Below are 23,542 nucleotides of genomic sequence, written 5' to 3'. Positions count from 1 at the left end.
TACATGATGTTTCAACCTTGCCCATCTTTAAAAAGCACATCGCTGGCCTTGTCAGAAATAAACTCTGCCAACAAGCAAGAACCAAGCTTATTTTTAACAATCCAATATAGCACGAGCAGTTGGAGTGCCGTCAGAGTGGCGTCATCCTTAGAAATGGGTGAATTACTCGGAAAGCCCATCGTCTAAGGGAAATAGTGGAAATGCTGAATGATATTTGTGCGGGATCAGCTTAAAGTTATATGGATAAGTAATGTTGTATGTGACAAATTAATATTATATCTTGACAGTTTGGCCGAGTGGTCTAAGGCGCTGGATTTAGGCTCCAGTCCGGAAGGGCGTGGGTTCAAATCCCACAGCTGTCAGGCATTTAGAGTAAGCTTTTGCAATCTGATGCTCATCTATGCACACAATGACACAACCCTATATAGCGAAAGGAGAGTTTTAACTCCACCACAACATAATTATTAGTGGTTTTCCAACATCAAATCCATATAACTCCTTGGAATACCGAAGCCATTTAACTCCTCGCTATTTGCCCATCTTTTTCAATAACACTTCATACATGTCCAACAAGCATCATAGAAATCTTCAATGCCCTAAACGGGTGAGGGTCTCCCACAAACGATAGGCATACAAGCACCATAAATTATCTCACAATGCACAAGGAGTGAGTCATTTTGACTCTTGCTATAGGAATTTTAGCTTGTGTATGGGTTTTCCCAAGCATTCTAAGACAAAATGATTGTCATGCGAATGCTTTTAAAAAATTTTGGAGTATTGGCTAGAGGCCACTTTTCAAATATTCACTAAAAGTCATTCCTAGATTAGAAAGAGAACTTATGAAAGGCAAGATGTGTACAAAACACTTGGTCCAATTCAAGATGCCCAAAAAAACACTAAAGTTCAAGATATGAAACACACATTTGGTTGAGTGCCAAAAATATTCCATCGATGATGTGAACACAAGTATCTATACTATTAGTTAAGGAGAGGTGGGGGGTGGGTGCCACGTGGCAGCCCCCCACCTCCCCCACAAAAAAAAAAGAGCGCGGGGGCGAGTGCCACGTGTCCAACAACCCCCCCGCGGCAAAAATCGCACCCGCCCCGACGCGAAGCGTTGGGGCGAGTCTAGGCGCGAAGCGCCTAGTAAAAAATGAAAAAGCTATGCACTCACAATGAAGCTTTACTTTTCGAAACGTACAATATCAAGCTTCCCTAACTGTGAAACTCGCACTATTAAGTTATAGGATGCCTAATCATTAAGCCGCATATAACTGTCAATGCACAATGGGTTGTGATCTCTTCTCATTTTTGAGTGGGCATGGTAGCTTTATATTCAAGAATGGCTATCAAATGAACGTGAATGGCCCAAGGATGTTCATTTGGTAACGAACACTTTATATTCACATTAGACTGCTTAAATATATTTAGTATTCCAAATGGATTTAAAGGTACAAAATCATGGATTCAAATTAATTTGAGTAATGGATGCATCAAGATGTTGGGGTTGTTTTCCACTTTATTAAGGGTTCATCTAGTGCATTCAACTACCAATTGCATACAAGTTTTTATTTTTATTCTCTTTTGAGGCATCAAGCATCACTTAAATTTTTATTGGTGTGCAAGGATATGTTTTATTTGTGACTACAAGGAAGAATTTTAATCACAAACTTTGATTTTTACCTATGTTGTCATGATTGAGGCCTACAACTACCCAACATTTACTTTGATTCTAGTTTTTTTATTGTTGGCATACATCATTCTTGCAATTCAAATTCTTGTTTGTCCAAAACACGCATTTCATGACACCTTCAACATGTAAAGATTATGAACCAAAACAAAGCATCTCGATCCACGATATCCAAGAGAGAGTCACTTTCCAATTATGGTAACATTTAAGGCCTTGCTTTGTGAAAAAAGTAGTTGTGCACAAAATACGCAAACAATCCCAAAATCAATTGAAGACTCAAGGGTTTGGTCCAAAAGCTTGAAATTTGAACACAACCAAGAAGAAGTTATGCACCTGTTTTTACATTCTTTAGAGGAATTGAGCTTCCTTTCCAACCATGTTTTAATTTTGGCATTTCTAAACAAGACATTACCTAAGGCAATGAAACGGAGGTTCCAGCCCAAAATAAGAAAGCATCTTTTCATCCCTCTAGTGATCATTCCCATTGAACAACTAAGAGTGCAGAATATATTGCACTTCTCACAACTTTAGCACATGCTCAAATCAATTCCTTTTTATCTATCAATTTTTACAAGCGCATATGTTGCATGTATACAAAACAAAAAGAAAAGACTTAAAATTGTTGATTATAGCATTCACTATCACAAGTACACAAACCTTGATAACAATTATATGTGCGACACATCTTTCACTAGCCATCCTTTACACAATGATTGAAGGCAATGATTATTAGTAACATGCATGGAATATAAATTCAACACAATATTTCAAAAACTCCTCATCATGAAGTATACCTACATTGATTATTTTCTCAAGGCTAGAGCTAGCATGGCATCAAAAGTAAGCAATCTAACACAACAATATATGTATAATATGGCAAACAAGAAGCGTACAGTGTAGCCAACCCTATTCCTATTGAAAATTGTGCATCCACATTAGGCTACCCCCCAAATGCATGCTCAAAACTCCCTCTTCCTATTGAAAATTTTGTGTCTACACCCCAAATGGATGCTCAAAATTCCAGCATGTGCCATGTTGATTTACCTTTGTGCAAGAGATGCTAAGTCACTATGCTCATAGCATAGATGCAAACATTGACCACATATCTCTACATCAAAAATTTCCAAACCACCTTCCCTCAACCAACTACAAAGGAAATGACAATAGAACTTGCAGCTTATTATTGATGGAAACTCGTATGTCACACATAGCTACTTAGATTTGATAATATAGAACATAAATATAGCAATACTTTTGTAGCAATGTGTGATTATGGTTACATTATGCTTCTATGGCTTGTGTCATCTCAAATGCAGGCTGGATCTTCATCGACACTTTAAAAGTCTTATCAAAAGAGAAAACCTCCAGCAGATGGAAGGCTTCCTAGGCCATAACAAGCATAACCACTAAACAATCTCTCCATTGCCACTTGAAAAGTCAGAACATAGATTACTCTCATCTGCAAAATCCAAGTCCAAGACTCTTTCCAAGGTACGAGTGGATCCTTGTAAAATTCATAAATCTATGCAAATACATAGTCCTAGTTGTAGACCTCGTAAACTTATGGAGCTAGTAGCAAGAAACGTGCTCTATGTCCCCAAAGTGATGGCCTAGTGGTAAAGCTCATGCTTCATAACCTAGAGGTTGTAAGTTCAAGCCCCGAAAGGCACATCATGGGCAGGGGCACCTATGTTCACATGGATCATTCGTGAGGTTGGGGCTCTTGCTTCTTGAACACTCCGTGAACCCTCCTTGGTGGAAGGCCTGAGAAGAATTCCAGTTGTGATCAATCTCTACCACTCACTTGCCTCGTGGATTATCCTTGGTGTCCATAGGAGATGCCTATGTTGTTTCATGGCTACTAGGGGAGTCACCCCCCCGTGCCATTCAAGTATGTGAGCCCAATGGAACAAAAAAGATTAAAAAAAGGTACTCTACCAGTTCTAATGCATCGAAGGTTAGGATGATGCTCTCAACTCGTTGGTAGGCCTTCATATCATGCAACTGCCAAGTCAATTTCCGACCAAGACAATGACCAAACAATCCAGACATACACTCCTAAAAATTTACCACTTTATCAACACACACCCACAACTTTTCACTAATAGACCAACTCAAAGAACTCGCAGATAGACTTGATATTATTCTTCTCCTGTTTCTAAAGTCGGTGTATAAAACATGAAGCAGGACTATTAAGTGTCTGGCATGGTCTTACGCTTGAGATTACAAATGAGACTTTCAGCGTGTGTTGGCTTGCTACATCACAATTGATCTTCCACTCAGTGGAAAACACCTTAGCTTGTTGAGAAAGTAACTGATTCCTGGGAATCGTGCAGAAAAATAACTCACCCAATGAACATCACGGTAGTGATAAACAATTTACTCCAATTCCAGAATGGTACCCAATCACTTCAGGTTCTTGATTGAGCCAAAGGCAGAACCGACTCCCGAAAGGTCATGCTGATCCGGTGAGGAGATATCAGATCTTCATTCTTTATGCTGTGTGTAAAATTGTAACGACACTCACCTGTCAATACCTGTCCATACAAAACAACAATAGACACTCAACACTTACTCAGTTCCAACTATGCCTAAACAACAATCCCGAGGATGCATCACCTGAATAGACCTTGGTCTCAGCAGAACCTTGTAAAATTCTCGAGGGCCCCTCTCCCTTTCATAAGTCATTTTGCATTCACCAGACAAGCTCAAATTCACCAGCACAGTTCCTGACAGCTAGAATGTGCCTTCTTTAGTATCTATATGAGACCTGATAAAACATGCTAATCAGAATTTAAAAAGATTCTCATCATACAAAGGTGCTAACCTGACGATCATCAACATGAGGCTTAAGCCAGTGCCCTCTATCCCTGTAATAGTCGATTGAATTCATCTCATTCGGCCAAAAATCTTTCAGAACAGGAACTCTGGCTCTCATTCTTTCCAAAATAGGCTGGACAGCTTTTGGCATCTCAAAAATCGCTGGACAAGACATCCTGGTGTCCTCAGGCATCCACACAGTCAAGACTACTGAATCATATTGTTTTCATGAGACAGTGGTTAAAAACATCAAATGCACCTGCCATTCTACCTTCTTCTCAAGTCCATTACCACACCATATGCTTTGCCCATCTGCAAACCATTAAATGTTGTAACCTTCCATGGATTTTTTAGATCCATGTCCAGCAGAGAAATTAGATGATGTTCCTCCTGCTTAATTGCAAGCAATGACAGGAATTAGCCTCCATTTCATAATTCTCTGATCACTATTGCATGACAACTAAAAGCAGGCACACACCACCTCCGGCGAGATGAAATCCTCTATAAGAAGATGTCCTTTTGGAGCTTTTAAGGGTGGAGATGGTCTGATGAAGCTCCATGCGCTGTTCACAAATTTGGAGCCAGAAACGCTTGCCTCAGAACTTGAATGACATCTTCCTAACAAGTGCATGAGATATCATTAAATCATCAATCGTCAGATCATAACAATCTGTATGATGGAGCACCTCAGCAGAGTGAGCTAATTTCACCTTGATCAATGTCAGCAGCTTCTACAATAGATTTATAAGAGCAATATGACTGAACTGCTTTTCCTGCATTCACAGTTTCCTTCACTCCAAAATTGTTATCGACTATCTCCTGTGACTGACCTGATGAAAATTTTTAAAAAAAGAATCTTAATCAGCGCTAGTGCTTGAGCTACTTCCAAAACCCCTTGTGTGCATAGTATTAAAAAACTAGCACACAAACTCCTCAGTTTTTTTGTTTGAAAAGCAATTTATATATTAGGAACAAGGTTGTCTTGATACACCTTCAGCAAAGTCGGTAACTTTGGCTCGTGCTGCTCCACAACCTAAAGACCCAACCTCTGCTTTTGATTCTCTTGTATCTCTCTCACCAGCATTCTCAGTACATGCTTCGACATCCTCTGGTAAGTAAATAGAAAAATTCACTGTAAACAGCTCCCGTGTTTAAGCTTCAATAATTAGTTGCTGGATATCAAAAGCCCAAAATTTAGTCTAGACAATATTTCTCCGGCTGTAAAACTGCACCTCACTTAACACTCAAAGCTGGTTTAAGTATTTAGAGTTTGTACTATGCTTAGGTACCCCAAGTGACATTCATAGAAATCAATCAGGTTTTTTGTAAACTGAACATACAAGTCAAGGCATCTACCTCAATTATGTAAAAATCCAAGCTGCTCAATCCCCATATTACTGTATAGTAGAGTATCCATTGTTTATTTAAATATTCTCTTGAGTACAGCATGTGAGCATAGTACATTGTGAGACACAGAGACTGACTAGCATGTGAATGCACTGCTCCTGTTTCCAGAGCCCAAAAGCAGGATACCTGTACTATTACATGAAACAGTAAAGCTACTCTAAAGAGTACTTTTCTCGCCTCAGATTACACTCATGTAAGCACATTACCCCTCTTTTCATCAATCAATAAAGTTACTGTAAAAGAATACCTCTCACACTTCTGATTAGGCTCATGTAAGCACATCACTTTGGGCTAGACCTGACAGAGCAGAAAAGGAAATAGCATTGGAGGAAGGGGAAGATAGAAAAGCCACATCGAGAGAGAGAGAGAGAGAGAGAGGCTGAATAGCATGTGAATGCTCCTGTTTCCATCAGAGTCTAAAAGTAAATCTATCAAGGAAACTTGTACCATGATATCGATCAATAAAGCTAATCTAAAGAGGACTTTTCTTGCCTCTAATTACATTCATGTAAGCACATCACACCTCCTTTCATCAATCAATAAAGTTACCCCAAAGCTTCTTACCTCTGATTATACTCATGTAAGCACATCACTTAGGGCTAGATCTAGTGGAGCAGAAAAGGAAATAGCAACGTTGGAGAAAGGGGAAAATAGAAAAGCACACCATCAAGACAAGGGAGGAAGGAGACCTCTCGGATCATTATCACAGGGAACAGTTATGAAGGACCTGGAGGAACAGAAAAGGTTGGAGGAGAAGGAAAATGGAAAAGCCAATGGAGTAGGAAGCCTTCTCTGAACATAGTCACAGGAGATTGGGATAAGGGACCCCAAATGTACAGACCATACACATTGTAGGAAGGGGAAAATGCAAAAACCATGTCATCAAAATGAGGAACAGAGGAGTCTTTTCAGATCATAGTTACAGCCAATGCCTAAGTGCCTTATTCCATTTCTAGCAATCACAACTAGTGCATCCAACAAGTCACCCTATAAACCCTAGTACACAACAGTAAAAGTCCTTGTCTTGTCCCCGAATCCTCAACGCATGGCCATGCAAATCAGTCCAGCTTTGTCCCCTTGACCTTGCCAACTGTGTCCTCAATGGCCTTTTATGCAACAAAGAAGATCTGATCACTCTCTTAAAGCATCAACGCGCTTCAAGATTCAGCACACAACACGATCAGTGATGATCGCCCAAGATTGTTGCATGCATGTCCCAATTCCAACTCTGAAGGACATGCACAACAACAAATTCTTCCATTCTCTTCAAGAACTTAAGTCCACCCACACGCACAATCATTTATTCCAACATGCAACCCCAATGAGTGTCAAGACTCAGAAGTGGGCGTAGCGATGGAAGCATGGGAAACTGTTGTAATCGACTGCACAACACAAGAGAGAGAAAAAAAGACTACAAAGAAAATAAGAACACAATAAAGAGAGAACTCAGAAGAATGCTCCGGAAATGGAATCCATATACCAAGACATGAGATAGTCGAATACAACAATGAGTCGCCAGCTGAGTGGGCACTGGCACCAGCTCCCTTTGTCCAACATGACCTGCAAGTAATAGAGTATGCTGAGAATGATATAGGAGAGGAGGGATCGCAGCCTATAAATAGGCAGAGAGCAAGATCAGGTCAAGATCAGGTCGCCAGCATCTAGAGGACTCAAAGTAGAGGTTGACCAGCCAAGAAATGCATAAAATAAACAGTTGCCCATAAAATAACTGGCACCCATTGATCCTCAAAACACAACCTGACTCACACATGGACTAACTAATCTACTAGCACCCTCTCTCAGATCATGGATGATCTACTACAATACAATGATAATGACTCATCAAAGGACATACAACAATAAACATCAAAATGAACAATGGCTACCCAAGCAATGGGTGATCAAGCCACCACCAAGGTGCCTCCAAGAGAGAATCTAATGTCAATGTCGATCATACGAGATCCTCAATATAGAAAGGAGTCATGGCAGCTCTCCATGTCTGTCAAACAATGCATCTCCAATAGCATACATGACCATCCTCTCAACAATGCCTCTGAGCATACAAAACCATGGATTCCCTACCTTTGGCCACCAAGTATCCCCTCATATGAGCTTGAACTAGGAGCCAATCCCACTCTCTATCAAGGAACAAGCTCATCATGAACCTGGATGTCAAATCTAGCTCCAGGATCCAAAACCTGCCAACAAGCTTCAATCGATTCATCAAGGAATATGCCTCTCTAGATCCTATGCACCTATATACCAATATGGATGAGGCTCACCGGCCCCACCTCACCATCCTCTCACACACTCCCTCTTGCATTGGAGAGTCATGAGGGATGACACTGAAAACAATATGAAGGGCAACCATACCCTCTCCCTTCTCGATAGAAGATGACCTCTTTTAGGCCTTCACATTTGCCTTGGCCGGAGGATTTGAATCGAAGTCGGAGGAGGAGGAGGACATTTGATAAAGTGGATGCAGCAATGTAATTGTGTGAAACTGCAAAGGAAAAAAGAACACTACAAAAAGAGACCTTAGGAGAATGCTCAAGAAAGGGAATCCATATACCAAGACATGAGACAATCGAATACAACAGTGAATCACCAGCTGAGTGGGCACTCGCACTGGCTCCCTCTCTCCAATAGGACCTCCAAAAAATAACAAAGTATGCTCACAATGATACAAAGGAGGAGGGAGCCTGACCTATCAATAGGCAAAGAACAAGATCAAGTAGACCAGCATCTGGAGGCCTCAAAATACAGGTCAGCCAGCCAAGAAATGCATAAAATAACTAGCGCCCATTGATCCTCTGGAACAGAAATGCACAACCCAATAAAACACAACACACATAGACTGACTAACATCTAACAATCATCTCTATTCAACTAAAATCATTGCCAAAAGAAGAGAGGGAAGATAGCACATAGTCTTGATCTGATCCAGCGGTAAATTGATATCAAAGGAAAAGAGTGAAAATGGCAGGCAGACAAATGCTGATCAAAACCAACAACACGATGCTGTCCAAGCGTCATGATGTTGTCTGTGCTGATCACAATGTTATCCTTCATGTATCTGTTAGCAATGCATGATGTATGTCATCTCCTAGTTATAAGCCCTATCACTGAGTCAGTGAGGGACGCCTAAACTTCTGACATTTATAGTCTGTTTCTGGTGTGCATATAATCAAAATGCAAAAAAGTTCACCACGGTCTGGAGCAGTCAGCCACCAAATGCAAGATCCTGGCAAGGTGCAACAGCATGGCAAGAGGTGGATCAGCCCTGGTGACAGCAGGACCAGTCCCCCACAACACCAGCAACAGTCAAAATGCAGGTTGCAGCCAACTTTGGGGCAAGGAAAACAGGTCACCCAGCTCTGAAAGTAGGTCAGAGACCAAACATAAGGATTTCGAGCTTTGGACTAAAAAAGCAAACTTCAGCAGCTCAAATCAGCAGCAAAACAAGTTGCCCAATATAGAAACAAGTCGCCTAGTATGCAACAGGACCAAGAACAGCACAATGTAGCAATGTGAGACCTGAAAGAGTGAATAACTACAGCACAAAGAACCAAAAACCAGTAATATTGGTCATCTAATACCATGTGAGAACAAGCAACGAAAGTCCAAGAATCACAATTGCTGAAGATGAAGAAAAATGAAAAGTGAAAGAGAGAACACAAGAAACGTATCATACAAACCACACAATAATACAAAGCCTAATAAAGAGAGCCTAAAGGCTAACACACATGAAATGTACACCACTAATACCTCACTCTCTGACAGCTCACAATGAACTAATGGTGACGACCACCTTTTTGGATCTCCAAGAATGGGGTGCTCCTTACCTCTTTCTAAGGCCAAAAACTCCACAAAGCACACTTTCTCGCTAGTGTAGATGTCTTGAGTCTTTGGATCATACAACCAATAACCCACTGACTAGGTGTTGTAGCCCACGAACAAATATCATGAGGCCTTCAAATCCATATCCCCTCACTCTTTCTTTGGAATGTGGACATATGAACATATGCCTTGACAGGTGTCATACCTGAAGTTGCCGACATCAATAATGTCTTAAAGATATGAATAGTCGTCACTACAGCCTTTGTTCATAAAGAATGGAGCACCTAGCAATGCTCCAGCATGGTCCTCACCATCTCCATCATTGTCTTGTTCTTTTTGGATGGAGTGTTGGTATTAGCAAACTCTTGATTTGTGCAAAATCAAGCCACTTACTTCAAGGTAAACTCACCACTTTTATCAGCTATAATAGCTTTCTATGAGAGTGCGCAATAGAAGAGGAACATGAACACAGAGAGAAAGAAAGAGAGAGACAGCACGAGAAGGAAAAAGGAAATCTACATTGACTAAAGATAAATGCTGAATACAACAGCATGGACTGATCAATCCCTGCACACAACCCAAGCCGTCAGTGAGGGCACCACATCAATCTGAGAATGCTGCAAAAGAGAATACTCTGCCAAGTTGACCGGCCTGCAATAAATGCAGTCGCCAACAATAAACAAAGTGAAAAATGTTGTGGTGTCCATCTTGGAAAAATTGCAACATCCTGGAGCAAGGGGGGACCATTAACAAGCAACACTAACTAGCAGACACGAGCTGAAGTAGGGGACTTGTTGCAGATACGTACCACGGTAGCCACTACCTCACCCCGGAGGGAATGGGGGAGACTCCTATGGTGCCACATTGATCGGGCCATTTCGAGCATGATCCGATTAGCATGCTCCACCACACCATTCTCAGATGGTGTGTTCAGATGGGAGTACTCCACCTAAATGCCATGATCCTTGCAAAAGTAAAAAAACATGTTAGAATAAAACTTGCCACCATGGTCTACTCGTACACAGCGAAAACTTTGAAAGAGATTTGTGTCTCTACAAACATCTTCCACTCGCAAAAGGGGAAGTACACCATGCTCTTGCACTCTGAGAAATAGGGCCACATATAACAGCTAAAGTTGTCAACAGTCAGCATGAGATACTTGGCCTTCCCACAAAAGATTATGCCCATAGGTCCACAAAGGTCGGTGTGAGCTAACTCGAGCAGTGTCAAAGCCCTTCGAGTAGCAACCTATGGATGAGACTGTCTATGCTACCTACCCCACAAGCAACTGCAGCATAGAGTGTAAACAAGAGGAAAATCCAAGAATCCCTCCATCATCTTCTTTCGAGAAGCCCATCTAATAGCATCAAGGTTTAAATGCCCATAACAAACATGCCAAACTAGTCCAAGCTCGTGTGAAGACCGTGCAACAAGGGCTATGAGTGCGTAAAGTCCACCCTCCTGTGTACTTGTCCAAAGAGCGATTCCGGTAGATGTGTCCTCCACAATGACTGCATCCTGGGTGAAAATGATCCATGTAACTAGCTATGTAAGACCGTAAACAAACAAGAGGTTAAAGCCCAAATCTAGTGCATAAAGGACTTTGGCCAAAGAAGTATGTCAATCTAGCAATAGGGCAATGGTCCCCACTCCTTGCATCGGGACGAAAGAGTTGTCACCAACGGTGATGGATCCCCCTCTAGATCTCATGAAGCCAATCTTGGCAATAAGTCATGTGGAAAGAGTCCTCACTATCAACGAGCCAAGGCTTCTCCTCGGAAAAAGAAACAAGAGTTGTATCATCCACCTCCAACAAGTGTACAAAGAAAGACTTAATCATAGCTGATATAGCCTTCGAATCCTCGGACCCCTCCTTGGGCTTCGAATAGGGATACTTCTACCAATACTTCTCCTCTGGATGAGTGTCATTACCACAATGCGAGCACTTAGGTTGCTTCTTGGAATCCTTTGAATCATCCTTCTTGTCCTCTTGTTACTTGGCCTCCTGCTCCCCATTCTTCTTCCCTCCCCTCGAACCTACTATAAAAGTCTTCGTAGAGCCGGGTCCACTGGCACCTATATCTCTAAGCCACTCGTCATGCTCCAAGACTAGCGGGGCAAGGTTCTTAAAAAGAAGAGTATTGCAAGTCCTCGAAGTCAAAAGAATGGTATAGAATACATTGAACTTTAGAGATGGCAATTGAGTCAAAAGAATCATGGCCATGTCCTCAAAGGAAATAGTCCGTCCGAGAGATGCAAGCTCATCCCTCATGTCCTCCAATTTATTAACGCGGTCCTTCATGGAAGAAGAATCATCGACACTGAGCATCCGAAGCTTCTTCTCAAGGGATATGCAGTGGATAAACATCTTCTAATGGTAGAGAGACGCTAGCTTCTTCCACACCTCTGCGACAGTCTTCAATCTACGAACACACACTAGAACAAAAGTTATTACGCTCATGAAAAGAAAAGCTCGATCCCATAAGACAACACAGTCCATCGTTGATCCCACTTTGGGATCCTCCACAAGATGGGGTACAGGATGGGAAACAAACGCCCAAATGTCAAAGGTGTCAAGAATGCACTCCACCTTACACAACCACAACAAATATTTAGAACCATCCGAGCGGTCCTCTTTGGGCAAAGAAGGAAGTACGAGCACCTGCATAATGCATTGAGGGTACCATAGGAGGCACCTTAGAACTAGGGTGACGGGTCTTTTGGGAAAGATGGAGGGAGAAGGAAGAAGGGAGGAGGAAGGAGGAAGGAGAGGCTTGCCATACAAACAGACTTGGTGATCTGCTCTTCTTGATCATCGTGAGAAACATCGCAATAATCTCACCACCTTTCAGAGGAATGATTGTTGAGTGTAAAGGCCCTTTACACTCTTCCGTGTATATGCTACTTCACACACATAAACTCACCCTAGCGGGTGTAAGTGTATCGTACCCTAAGTATAAATACTTTCTTTCATTCTTTGTGTAACAAACTGGTACACACCTATCCATCGACTCACTCTCACTCTATCTCATTGTTCAACACTATTCAGTTCTGGATCATTGAGCACCTCATTTAATGCGCCTACTCTCTACTCTCTCTCTCTATCTGCTTCTACTTCAACTCTACAAACTAGTATCAGAGCCAATGGCTCACATAAGCAGGCTATCGTGACCGGTAGTCACAGCAGACAGTGTAGTTGTCATCATTGGAAGCATGCAATAATCATAGCTAAGCAGTCGACAGCCTTGTTACAAGCACAAGACCAGCGACAAGGTCGGGTATAGTCGCGATGGGCGACTGCTGCGCGACGAGCGACTGCTGCGCGACTGGCGACTATTGCACGACGGGCGACTGCTGCATGTTGGGCGACTGGAGGAGGCGTGCGTCAAACGCACATGCGTAACAGGCGACAAGGTATCGAGCTACATGAGTCGACAAGTCACATGGCCACACGAACGATAGGCAAGTCAACGGCCCCAATTTTTTTTTTTTAATCAGAAATTTTCAGTCTAATTTATTTTCCTCTTTCGAGTATTCACGCGAGCAAGCACAGAGCACAAATCTATGCAAATTTACTCCTTAAAATTTGGGGCTTTTCTCGGATTTGTTGCCAAACACATGTGTCAATGACTCCTGATCCATAAATTGCAGACATTCTTGGAAATCCATAAATTTGGGGCTTTTCTCGGATTTTCATATACAATTGAATTTGGGGCTTTTCTCGGATTTTCATATACAAGTGAATTTTTTGCTTGTTTGAGCCAATTTCTTGGAAACTATACTCTCTTGAACCCCAAAATTTGGGGCTTTTACAAAAATTGTGAAATTTCTGTAGCATTAGCCTGTACTTGATGCTCGGGAAGATGTATTGATGCAATCGGAGCAGATTCACTGCAGAAATTTTGGGGCTTTTCACATTGGGGATGTATTTTGAGTCGTTTTGAGACTGGATAGTGAAATTGCAGCAAATTCACTGCTGAGTGGGAGTCTTTTGAGTTGGATGCTTCAAATGTTGAAAAAGGGCACCTTCTCTTGGTACATGTATTGTTGAATACTCACTATGCAGTGAAACAATGGTAAATACATCATTTGAGTCATTGCATTTGGGAATTTTGGTGATGTATTACTCAAGTGGGAGCTATCTTTAATGCAAATGTATCAGTTTTCATTCATGTATATGCTGTAATCAGTACTTGAGATTGAAATTGCAGCTAAACGTCTGCTTCTTGGACACCTTGGAAGTACAAGAGTGTGTACTTGCTATTACAATTCAACAACCTTGCTATTGGCTGAAAGGATTCAGCCCTTTATTTCAGTTGTGTATTGCTAAAGATGGCTGGCAGTGCATCTACATTTGACACAAGGAATCTCTTTGAGATTTGTAAATTCAATGACAATGGTTTTGATCTTTCGAAAGATCGTATACAAGGTATACTCTTTCTAAAGGATTGTGATGATGCTTTAGCGAAACATAAGCATGTTGCTTTGTTAGATGAGGATTGGGCTAAAATGAATAAAAAGGCCATTACTTACATTAAAATGGTTGTCACAAATGATATCCTAGTTGATATAAAGGGACTTGATACTGCCTATGTAGTTTGGGAGAAACTCAAGGCTATTTATGAAAATACAACTCCCGTTAACCAAGTACATCTCATGCGGAAGTTGGTCAACTTGAAGCTTGATGAGTCTAAGCTTGCCTCAAAGTATTTGGATGCTTTCACTAGTATTTTGAGTCAATTACAAGATGCAGGTTTGCGAGCTTTTAATCCTAAATTAGGGGCTATCTTCTTGCTCATGACCTTGCCCGATACATGGGAAACATTGGTTGTGTCATTTGAGTAATAATCCCAACTTGACATTTGATGGTGTGTGTGGTTCTATTCTCAATGAAGAGATTAGACTCAAGGCAAGTGGGAAAAACAGTGGGACCAACAATGTAAGAGGAAGAACTGAAAAAATATATAATGCTACAAATAAAAACAAAAATCACAGCAAAAGCAAGGAAAAACAGCAAGATGTAACTTGTTATCAATGTGGTCGCAAAGGGCATAAAAAGCCCGATTGCAGGTACTTTAAAAAGGAACAAGAACGCAAGAAGCAGGCTAATGCAAAAGGCAAAAAGAATGACAAGGATGGCAGCTCTACCCTTAAAGAGACAGAAAAAGTAAATGTGGTATCTACTGTTGTTATTAAGGAAATAGAAGAGGATAGAGATGCTGATTTACTGGTTGCATTTTCAGATCTGCTTGCTATGACAATGGAGGATATGTATATCACTAAAACAAATGTGATAGATGCTTTGTTGTCAGCTCATGATGGTTTGTCATAATCGTGGATTGTTGACAGCGATGCTTCTTTTCATGTAACTCCATCTCTAAAGTGCTTTTCTACTTATGCAGAAGGTAATCTTGAAAAAGTCTACCTTGGCAATAATCATGCATGTGATATTGAAGGAATAGGCACCATACACTTGGCTCTAGAAAATGGTCAAGAATTGATTCTTCATGATGTTAGGTATGTACTTGGCATCAAGAAGAGCTTGCTTTCTATTGGGCAGCTAGACAACAAAGAGCTTGAAAAACTCAAAGCTTGACTTTTGAGATATTCTTAGTAAACATGTAAAGAGTCCATACTCTCATGGAGTCTCTAGGAAGGCATATATCTTGGATTTAGTCCATTCTGATGACCATTCTAGGAAGCTATGGGTCTACTTGCTTAAGCAGAAAAGTGAGGCATTGGATGCTTTTAAAAGATTTTATGCATTGGTTAATACTCAAAAGGGCTTAAAGTTAAAATACATAAGAACTGATAATGGAGAAGAGTATGTATCTAAAAAATTTAATAAGTTTTGCGATGTAAATGGGATTAAATGAGAGCTTACACCTCCTTACAATCCATCATCTAATGATGTGGCTGAGTGAATAAATCACACGTTATGTGAGAAGATTCAGTGCATATTGTCCACAGCTAATCTCTAGCAATTGTCTTGGGGAGAGACACTTAAAACCGCGGTGTATATTTGCAACCAATCTCCATACCGTGCACTTGAAAGTGGTATCCCTGAAGAGATTTGGTCTAGCAAACCTACTTCATATGACCATTTAAGAGTCTTTGGCTGCGAATGCTATGTACATGTACCTGTTGATAGCAGAACCAAACTTGACATGAAATCTCATAGAGACATCTTCATGGGTTATGGAGATGAAGGTGAAATGGACTATAGAGTTTGGATTCCAAGCATGAAAAAGGTGCTACGCAACCAGGATGTGGTATTTAATGAGTCAAAGCTGCTAAAAAATATCACATCTAATCACTCATACAAAAAGAAAGTTAAATTTCAGCATGATTGAGCAGCCATCAGCCACTGAAAATTCAGCTCCTTTTGATGCTGATTATGACAATCAGCGTATCATTATTGAGCCAGATGAAAATGGGCAGCAACGGGATACTGAACATGAGCTAGCTATGCAAGAAGAAATAAAATCATTGTATCATAATGATACTTGGGATTTGGTTACATTGCCCAAGGATAGGAAAGCCATTCCTAACAAATGTGTAGATGGCAAACCCAAATACAAAGCCAGACTTGTGGCTAAGAGATATACACAAAAGGAGGACATTGATTTTCAAGAAGTGTTTTCTCCTATTGTCAAAATGACCACTCTTCAAGTGTTATTTGCCATTGTAGCATCTATGGATCTTGAACTTGATTAGATGGATGTTAGAACTGCATTTCTACATGGTGATCTGAAAAAAGAGTTGTACATGAAACAGCTCGAAGGCTTTGTTATACATGGAAAGGAGCATTTGGTATGTAAACTTAAGAGAAGCTTGTATGGTTTGAAACAAGCTCCTAGACAATGGTATAAAAAGTTTGATGCCTTCATGCTCTCACATGGATTAAAAAGGAGTAGTGCAAATCACTGCTTATATATTAAGAAGGCTGATGATGGAAGCCTTATTATACTTGTGCTTTATGTGGATGATATGCAAGCATAAAAGCCAAATTAATGCATTGAAAACACAACTGAATTCAGTCTTTTCCATGAAGGATTTAGATGCAACTGAACATATTTTGGGCATGCATGTAACACGAGATAGAGAGCAACAGCTCTTATTTCTCTCACAAGAAAAGTACATCAGCAAAGTACTTGATCGTTTTTCTATGGCTGATGCTAAGCCTCTTGGTGTACCTTTTCCACCTTATCTTAAGCTTAGCAAAGCAAATTGCCCAAAAGATGATAAAGCAGCCAATACTATGAAGGGTGTTCCTTATGCTTCAGCTTGTGGTTCACTCATGTATGCTATGGTTGCCACTACACCTGACATTGCTTATGCAATGGGAGTAGTAAGTAGGTTCATGTCAAATCCTAGCAAAGTGCATTGGGAAGCAGTGAAATGTATCTTACGGTACCTTAAGGGCGCACAAAGAAAATGTATTTGCTATGGCAAGGATACGTTAGATCTGCAGAAGTATTGTGATGCAGACATGGCAAATGACTTGGATACTCACAAGTCTACTAGTAGGTACATCTTTACCTTGACTGGTGGGGCGGTTTCTTGGTGCTCTAGATTGCAAAAAATAGTAGCACTCTCTACCACTAAGACTGAATATATTTCAGCCACTAAAGCTTCAGAAGAAGCAATTTGTCTTGGTTGTTTGGTCAAGGCAAACTTCATTGTTTTTCCACCCTCATCATAGTCATTTGCTACCCTTTGGGTGTCAAGTCATTATATACCGATTGCTGCAAAAAGGGTGCATTTGTTGAATTTACAACAAGACCAACACCAAACAGAGCATTTCCATGACAAGCACTCGTTCCTCAAGCCCCATAAACATTTGGGCATGCAAAAACATTACCAAACATGCTACTTTGTGCCCTAGGCATCAAGCCAATGCTGCCATGCATAGGGTTTTGCACATTTTCAACCATACTCGAATATATTGGGCCTTACACACCATCGTTGGCTGTTGCATTCCAACCATAGCATGAAAAATCGTAAAACCATCAAAGTATCATAGCTACTCCATTATAGCATGCATACCCAGTTGTTCATAATCCATTGGATTAGCACTTCCATGATGTGCCTTACATTTGCATTCCTTGCCCCGTAAGTACCAACTATTTTGTTTCATTGGCCTCCTTGGGTGCTTCAAATGAAGGCTTTGGCACTACTTTCGATGCACCTTGTTGTCTCGAAGGTATAGAAGATAACTTCTTGCTCTTGCCTTTGTTGTCCTTCTTCGAAGCATTCAAAAATCAAGTGAACTGAGTGTAAAGAAATGCTTTAAACGCACAAAACACAAAACCAATCGTACGACAAAGCACAAACTAATAAATATAAAACATGGTTAGGGTTAGGGTAACTCAAAGACAGTGAACACAATAAATAATGAAATGAATGACTACTGAATATCAATGCTCATACAGCAACCACACTATGCAGTGAATATCGAACCTCGAACTCTTATGTCTCTAGGATCAAGGTAGAGGTTATGAGCTAGAGTGTGCCGTACTCCAAAACGGATCCCGAAATGCAGCAACACAACCTCCCTATATCGAGCACCGACAATCGCAGTCAAAGAGGCTGGGTCTGATGTAAACAAGTAGTGCAAGAGAAAGAAAAGCCAAAAATGCAAATACCTGAGAAGAGAGAAAATTGGTAACTATGCAAACAAGTAAACGCAAGCTGATTATGCTGGGCAACAATGTAGATATTGATGGCGACAGCTGGAGGAGAGAGGTGACAAGTACAGAGACTGGAATTAGGAGCCAGATGATTGCAAACTACGATGGAAGACTCTAACCGCAATGTCCTTCATGAACAAAGTATGGCCAACGGAAATACGGCTCCTAAAACCTACAAAAATGAGATTAGAGGAGAGTGGTGGGCTTCATGCTTATTTATAGAAAGTTTGGGGCACCCAAATTAGGATTTTGCACCTCGGACACAGTAACTCTCTAAGATCTCGTTTCTTTTTAAAATAAAAAGATGTATTCATTAATTAAGCGTGTTTTGGGACTGTTTAAGTTGAAAAATGTAATTTTAACTCAGCACCCCCTCTCATGCCCAAAAACTGAGCCACGAGAAATAGACTAGCTAAGTCCTTTCAATAAGTATCTTTTTATCCCAAGACGTCCCATCCCAAAGCAGCTAAGGCATGAAGCAAAGGATACACGTCGGCTACCCAATGACCTACCAAGACTACAGAGACAATGACTATCTTACCAAGAAAGCCCAAGTTATCACCCCAGAGAGGCCAAGGCATCGAACCAAAGGTACTCATCGGTTGCCCAAGGGCCTACCAAGTCATGTAAAGGCGGATGGAATCAACAATGGATTTTTTTTTAGAGCTTTGTGTTAAGTTGTTCACAAGATTTAGCATTAAGTGAGTTTCAAATCAGTATTCGTCCTGTCGGGTCACTATGCTCCCAAGTAGGGGAAACAAGGATGGATACTACCTTGACAAAACAAACAAAGCAATCCCACACACTACTAGAATAAGTACTTAGGGATTCCAAAGGGTGTGTGCATACCAATCATATAGAAAATATCTGGAGAGACAAGCAGTATGATGAAGGAGCAAGCAAGGTAAGCAAAGCCGCATACAAGCATAGGAAAAAACCGCCTTGGAGACTACCATATGCAATGCCACGAGTATGGTGGATCCGGAGTCAACCACTCCAAAGGGTAACCGAAAAGGGATAAATACACACAGTTACATATTTACATGAACAAAATGCCAATGCATGGGATAATGCACAAGTAAATTATCATGCTCATGCAAAATCCGATACAACGGTGCCACTTGGACAGTACTCTCACAGAGAAATTGTTCGCTTACCCAAGCACCCTTTTACAATCATATCATCATGACAGTATAGATGAAGTTACAAATGTCTATAATGTACAACACAAAGTAAATAAATATCTAAGAATTTTTTTTAAAAACGTAAGCATCATCATTTTCACTATCAAGAGAATAAAACTGCTCCCTCTCAAATTGAAAGGAGAAATAACAGACAAGCTCCCTCTCCCAATCAATCTAAAGAAGCAAAGGAACATGTACTCAAGCCAATCCATGATAGAAGATACTATAGAACTAGCAAGTTGCCACCTTGGTTAAAATATCTATAAAATTATCACTAGACAGCACAAACTCTAGACAAATAGTATCTAGCTCAACCTACTCTCTGGTAAAAACAAAACATATTTAACTAATAAAAGATGAGTGCAAAGAGCACACTGAGAGTATTTAAGCATTCAAATGAGCTTTGGTTTCATGGATCTAGACCTTTTTCTACCAATGTCTCCAATAACCATATTATCTTCAAAGAACTCGCCTAATACTGCAAAGGGATTGAGATGCTAGTACTCGGCCTACGAGAAAGAGAGCACATCCGTACAAACAATAAAACCTAGATACTTGCAATCCCATGGAGTGATGACTCTATGGGCATCATTAAAAGGCAACTAAGCTGGAGGATCGTTGACATGTAGCAAAGACTCGCTCACCTACTGATGTTGTGGTTGTTGTTAGGGGGATGGCGGATCCTTGGTGAAGGTGGAAACTAGAGCAATAGGTGCATGAGAGGATTTATTCCAGTGGGTGGGAATAAGTATGAGAAGGGTTTTAGGATGGCAATGAAGGATCAATAAGTACTGAGAATAGGGATCCTTTGCTTTTCCCTTGTGGCATTGAGCTTCCGTCCATCCTTGTGTGTCCAAATATAAAGAGGAGGTGGGCTGCTTGCCTTTATGCTAAGGAGGCTAGACCATCCTTTGTTGGGTAGAGATTGAAGTCATGCTTTGGTCTTGGTCCATATTCACGGTCTCTCTCACTCGCCCTCCCCAGTAAAACTTCTTTGAAGCCCAAAAAGTGGCTTATCCCCAACACTATAAAAGTGCCAATCACAAAGAATTCATTTGGCTTTGTAAAAGACTAAGATAAAATAGTGAATTCTTTGAGAACTACTAATATCTCCATGCTTATCAGTTGCACTTGCAACACAAGCTCTATATGAAGCTTCCATGTTGAAAAGTCCCTTATATTGTGAGAATGAAGAAGTTTGGAATACTCCCGTGTTTAAGTAAGATACATAATTGAAGGCAAGAGCCACAAGCCTTTTGACCCAATGCACAAGAAAGTATATGCTTGGGTGTGGCTATTTGGTGCTTGGTGCAACCATTGGTCCAAGATTTTATACACCAGCATGAAGGCCCTTATAAAAAGTTCCAATTTTGTATAAGCCACTTCACCTTCACTTTGTCAATCTCTAGTATTCACTCTTAGCCCAGTCGCTGAGCTGTTTTTGATACCAACTGTAAGACACTAGTGTCCTTAATAGACAACTCATTGAAGGATAGAGAACCCAAAGGTGGAAACAATATACTAATAATAGAGCCATATTGCAATTTTCTACAAATAACTGATTGCATTTGTGTGGATAACTATATCATTGGCAGCCAGATTTGGAGTCCGTGAAACTCAATACGACATGCAATCACTGATGCAAAGGTGTTGATCAAACATTTGCATGCCAGATTTGGAGTCCATGCAACTCAATAGGACATGCAATCACTGATGCAAAGGTGTCGATCAAACATTTGCAAGATGTACTTGCATGAGAAGAAACCTGAAGTTGTAAATTGAATGGGTGTGACAGAAATTATGGGCAGAACTAGACTACTGGACCTCAGCTCAATCGAACACCAAAAACCTCAGTCAAATAGTTTTCTAAATCTGTAACATTGATAAGAAAAGACTTGGACATAAAAGGAAACGCAACAAAACATTTTGAGGGCAAGACAGAAGCTTTACCTACAGCCTTGTTCTTCGGGCAAAATGTGATAGCTTCAGCATCCAAGCAGGGAAAAAATTCCTCCCGATTGTGACACAACTTACTGTCCGTGTCTTCTACTTCTTTGCCTGAAGTTGTGTGGCCACTGCTGAACACTTTTGACTTGACATCTCTTTGTGCTTGCCTCCTGTCATTACCAATGTCTTCGAAATCAAATATTTCCTGCTGATTCTTCTGAAGGGATGAGCAGTCCCAATCAAGATGATTGTTCAACAGACAGCGGATCACCTTCCTCTGAATTTTTGAAAGCAAAAACACAAACAGCCGGTTTTAGTCCAAAGAAATAGAAAGCAAGGGGGAACACCCGCACACTTCTTTTCACTTTGTGAAAGCACTGTTCATTAACTCACTCCATGTAGAAATTGATATAGTCCCCAAAGCAAAGAGTTTTGGAAAGAAAAAACCAAACAAACAACACAATACAAAACCCAATGTAAACGACGTCCATTTGAGACCATTGGAGGTAGCATATACGGACTGCTGCAATAACTCTAGCCATCCAAAGACTCTGTGCTCTTAAACATACAAGCACGCGTTTTTATATCTCTCTCTCTCTCTCTCTCTCTCTCTCTCTCTCTCTCTACACACACACACACACACACACACACTCTCTCTCTCTCTCTCTCTCTCTCTCTCTCTCTCAGAGAACTCACGAAGGGTTCGAATAGAGAACCTCGCAAGCAGGGCAGTCTACGAAAGACGACTGCCTTGTAGATGTCAGGCGTTGAGGGACGGTGCATTTTCGCTTTGGAGCCATGCTTGCTCGCTCGCTCGCTCGCTCAATTCACAATTGAAAGGAGTTCACAAACCACTGCGATGCGCGTTAGCTTAGTCGCTCAATTCACAATTGAAAGGAGTTCACAATTGAAAAGGTCGATGTGCACCAAATGCGATCATGGAGCTAACTCTGAGGTCGTCTACAATTGTTATTTCCACTTATATATAAATGTAGAGTGTGCATATATACAAGGCCTTTAACCCCACAGCCTCCCACTAAAAGGCCAATGTGCCATTATGGGAACATAAGAAGAAAGCAAAGATAGTATCCAATGCCCATTAGTACTCTACAATGTGCAAACGCTTAGAAGGTAAAGTCTTACTGAGAAGATGTGCATGGTTATCATTTGTATGGATCTTGACAAGCTCAATCTGCTTATCCTCAAGGACCTCCCTAATGAAGTGATACTTCATCTCAGTGTGCTTTGTCTTGGTATAAAAGATACGGTTTCATACCAACTAAATGGCACTCTAACCATCACAATGCAATGTAGGTACCTCTCTTGCAATATCCAAGTCTCCCACTAAATGAGTAAGCCATATAGCTTCCTTGTAGGCCTCAGTGGGCTACAACATACTATGCCTCAGTGGTGGCAGATAAAGTTATACATTGCTACAATCGAGAGATCCAAGAGACTGCACCACTTATGAAGGTGAAGACAAAACCTATAATCGATCTCCTAGAGTCTACACTCTCTACAAAATTAACATCTACATATCCAAGAATAGATGCATCCTTCCTTCCAAAGCATAAGCATGTAGACCTAGTGTCTTTTAAGTATCTCATGATACTCTTTACTACCTCCTAGTGCTTCTTTCTGTGGTTTGCCATATACATACTAACTACTCCCATTGCATAGGTAATGTTTGAACATATAGCAACCATGGTGTACATCAAGCTACCAATTGCAGATGCATATAGAATCTTGGCCATTTTAGCCTTCTGCTCGTCTGACTTGAGGTTACCCTCTAGACTAAATTTCAAATATGGAGACAATGAAACACTAAAAGAATTCCTCCTCTCCATGTTGAGACTCTTCAATACTATGCCAATTTACTTCTTTTGGGACAAATAAAGTATATTTTTGTCTCAATCTTGTAGTGTGCATACCAAGAATGTGACCAACATTGCCCAAGTCCT

The 23,542-nt window shown here is 40.8% G+C and overlaps 1 protein-coding gene and 1 non-coding gene across 3 annotated transcripts; one reads left to right on the top strand and one right to left on the bottom strand.

Annotated features, from left to right (window-relative positions):
- The first annotated feature begins 282 nt into the window (after positions 1 to 282).
- TRNAL-UAG (transfer RNA leucine (anticodon UAG)) lies at positions 283 to 362 on the top strand. Its single transcript has one exon. It is a non-coding gene; the product is annotated as a tRNA-Leu (tRNA).
- Positions 363 to 3,818: 3,456 nt separating this feature from the next.
- On the bottom strand, positions 3,819 to 22,529 carry LOC148008610 (uncharacterized). 2 transcript variants are annotated; one of them, XM_087674165.1, is made up of 9 exons: positions 22,278 to 22,529; positions 21,585 to 21,858; positions 5,502 to 5,618; positions 5,221 to 5,340; positions 4,989 to 5,128; positions 4,782 to 4,900; positions 4,518 to 4,686; positions 4,310 to 4,426; positions 3,819 to 4,227 (listed from the first exon to the last, which is right to left on the bottom strand). In XM_087674165.1, the coding sequence occupies exons 1-9, from the start codon at positions 22,362 to 22,364 to the stop codon at positions 4,102 to 4,104; spliced, it is 1,269 nt and encodes a 422-aa protein (XP_087530291.1). In that variant the 5' UTR covers positions 22,365 to 22,529; the 3' UTR covers positions 3,819 to 4,101. The 2 variants fall into 2 exon arrangements, with proteins under 2 accessions (XP_087530291.1, XP_087530290.1); XM_087674164.1 differs by having other exon boundaries at positions 5,502 to 5,642; positions 22,298 to 22,529.
- Between the last annotated feature and the right edge of the window lie 1,013 nt (positions 22,530 to 23,542).

The sequence above is a fragment of the Lygodium microphyllum genome, unplaced genomic scaffold (assembly GCF_053477565.2).
Source record: "Lygodium microphyllum isolate KBCC unplaced genomic scaffold, Lygodium_microphyllum_v1.1.10 scaffold_117, whole genome shotgun sequence".
Taxonomy (NCBI): domain Eukaryota; kingdom Viridiplantae; phylum Streptophyta; class Polypodiopsida; order Schizaeales; family Lygodiaceae; genus Lygodium; species Lygodium microphyllum.
Note: the sequence above shows the minus strand (reverse complement) of the source record. Positions and strands in the feature narration are given on the sequence as shown.

Bases quoted from the DNA above. Each gene is read 5' to 3' on its own strand.
- LOC148008610 (XM_087674164.1), bottom strand. From the start codon at position 22,381: ATGGCTCCAAAGCGAAAATGCACCGTCCCTCAACGCCTGACATCTACA. The intron at 21,859-22,297 runs GTTCTCTATTCG...TCAAAAATTCAG, and splicing joins TAGACTGCCCTGCTTGCGAG to AGGAAGGTGATCCGCTGTCT. The intron at 4,228-4,309 runs GTGATGCATCCT...TTGTATGGACAG, and splicing joins TGAGACCAAGGTCTATTCAG to GTATTGACAGGTGAGTGTCG.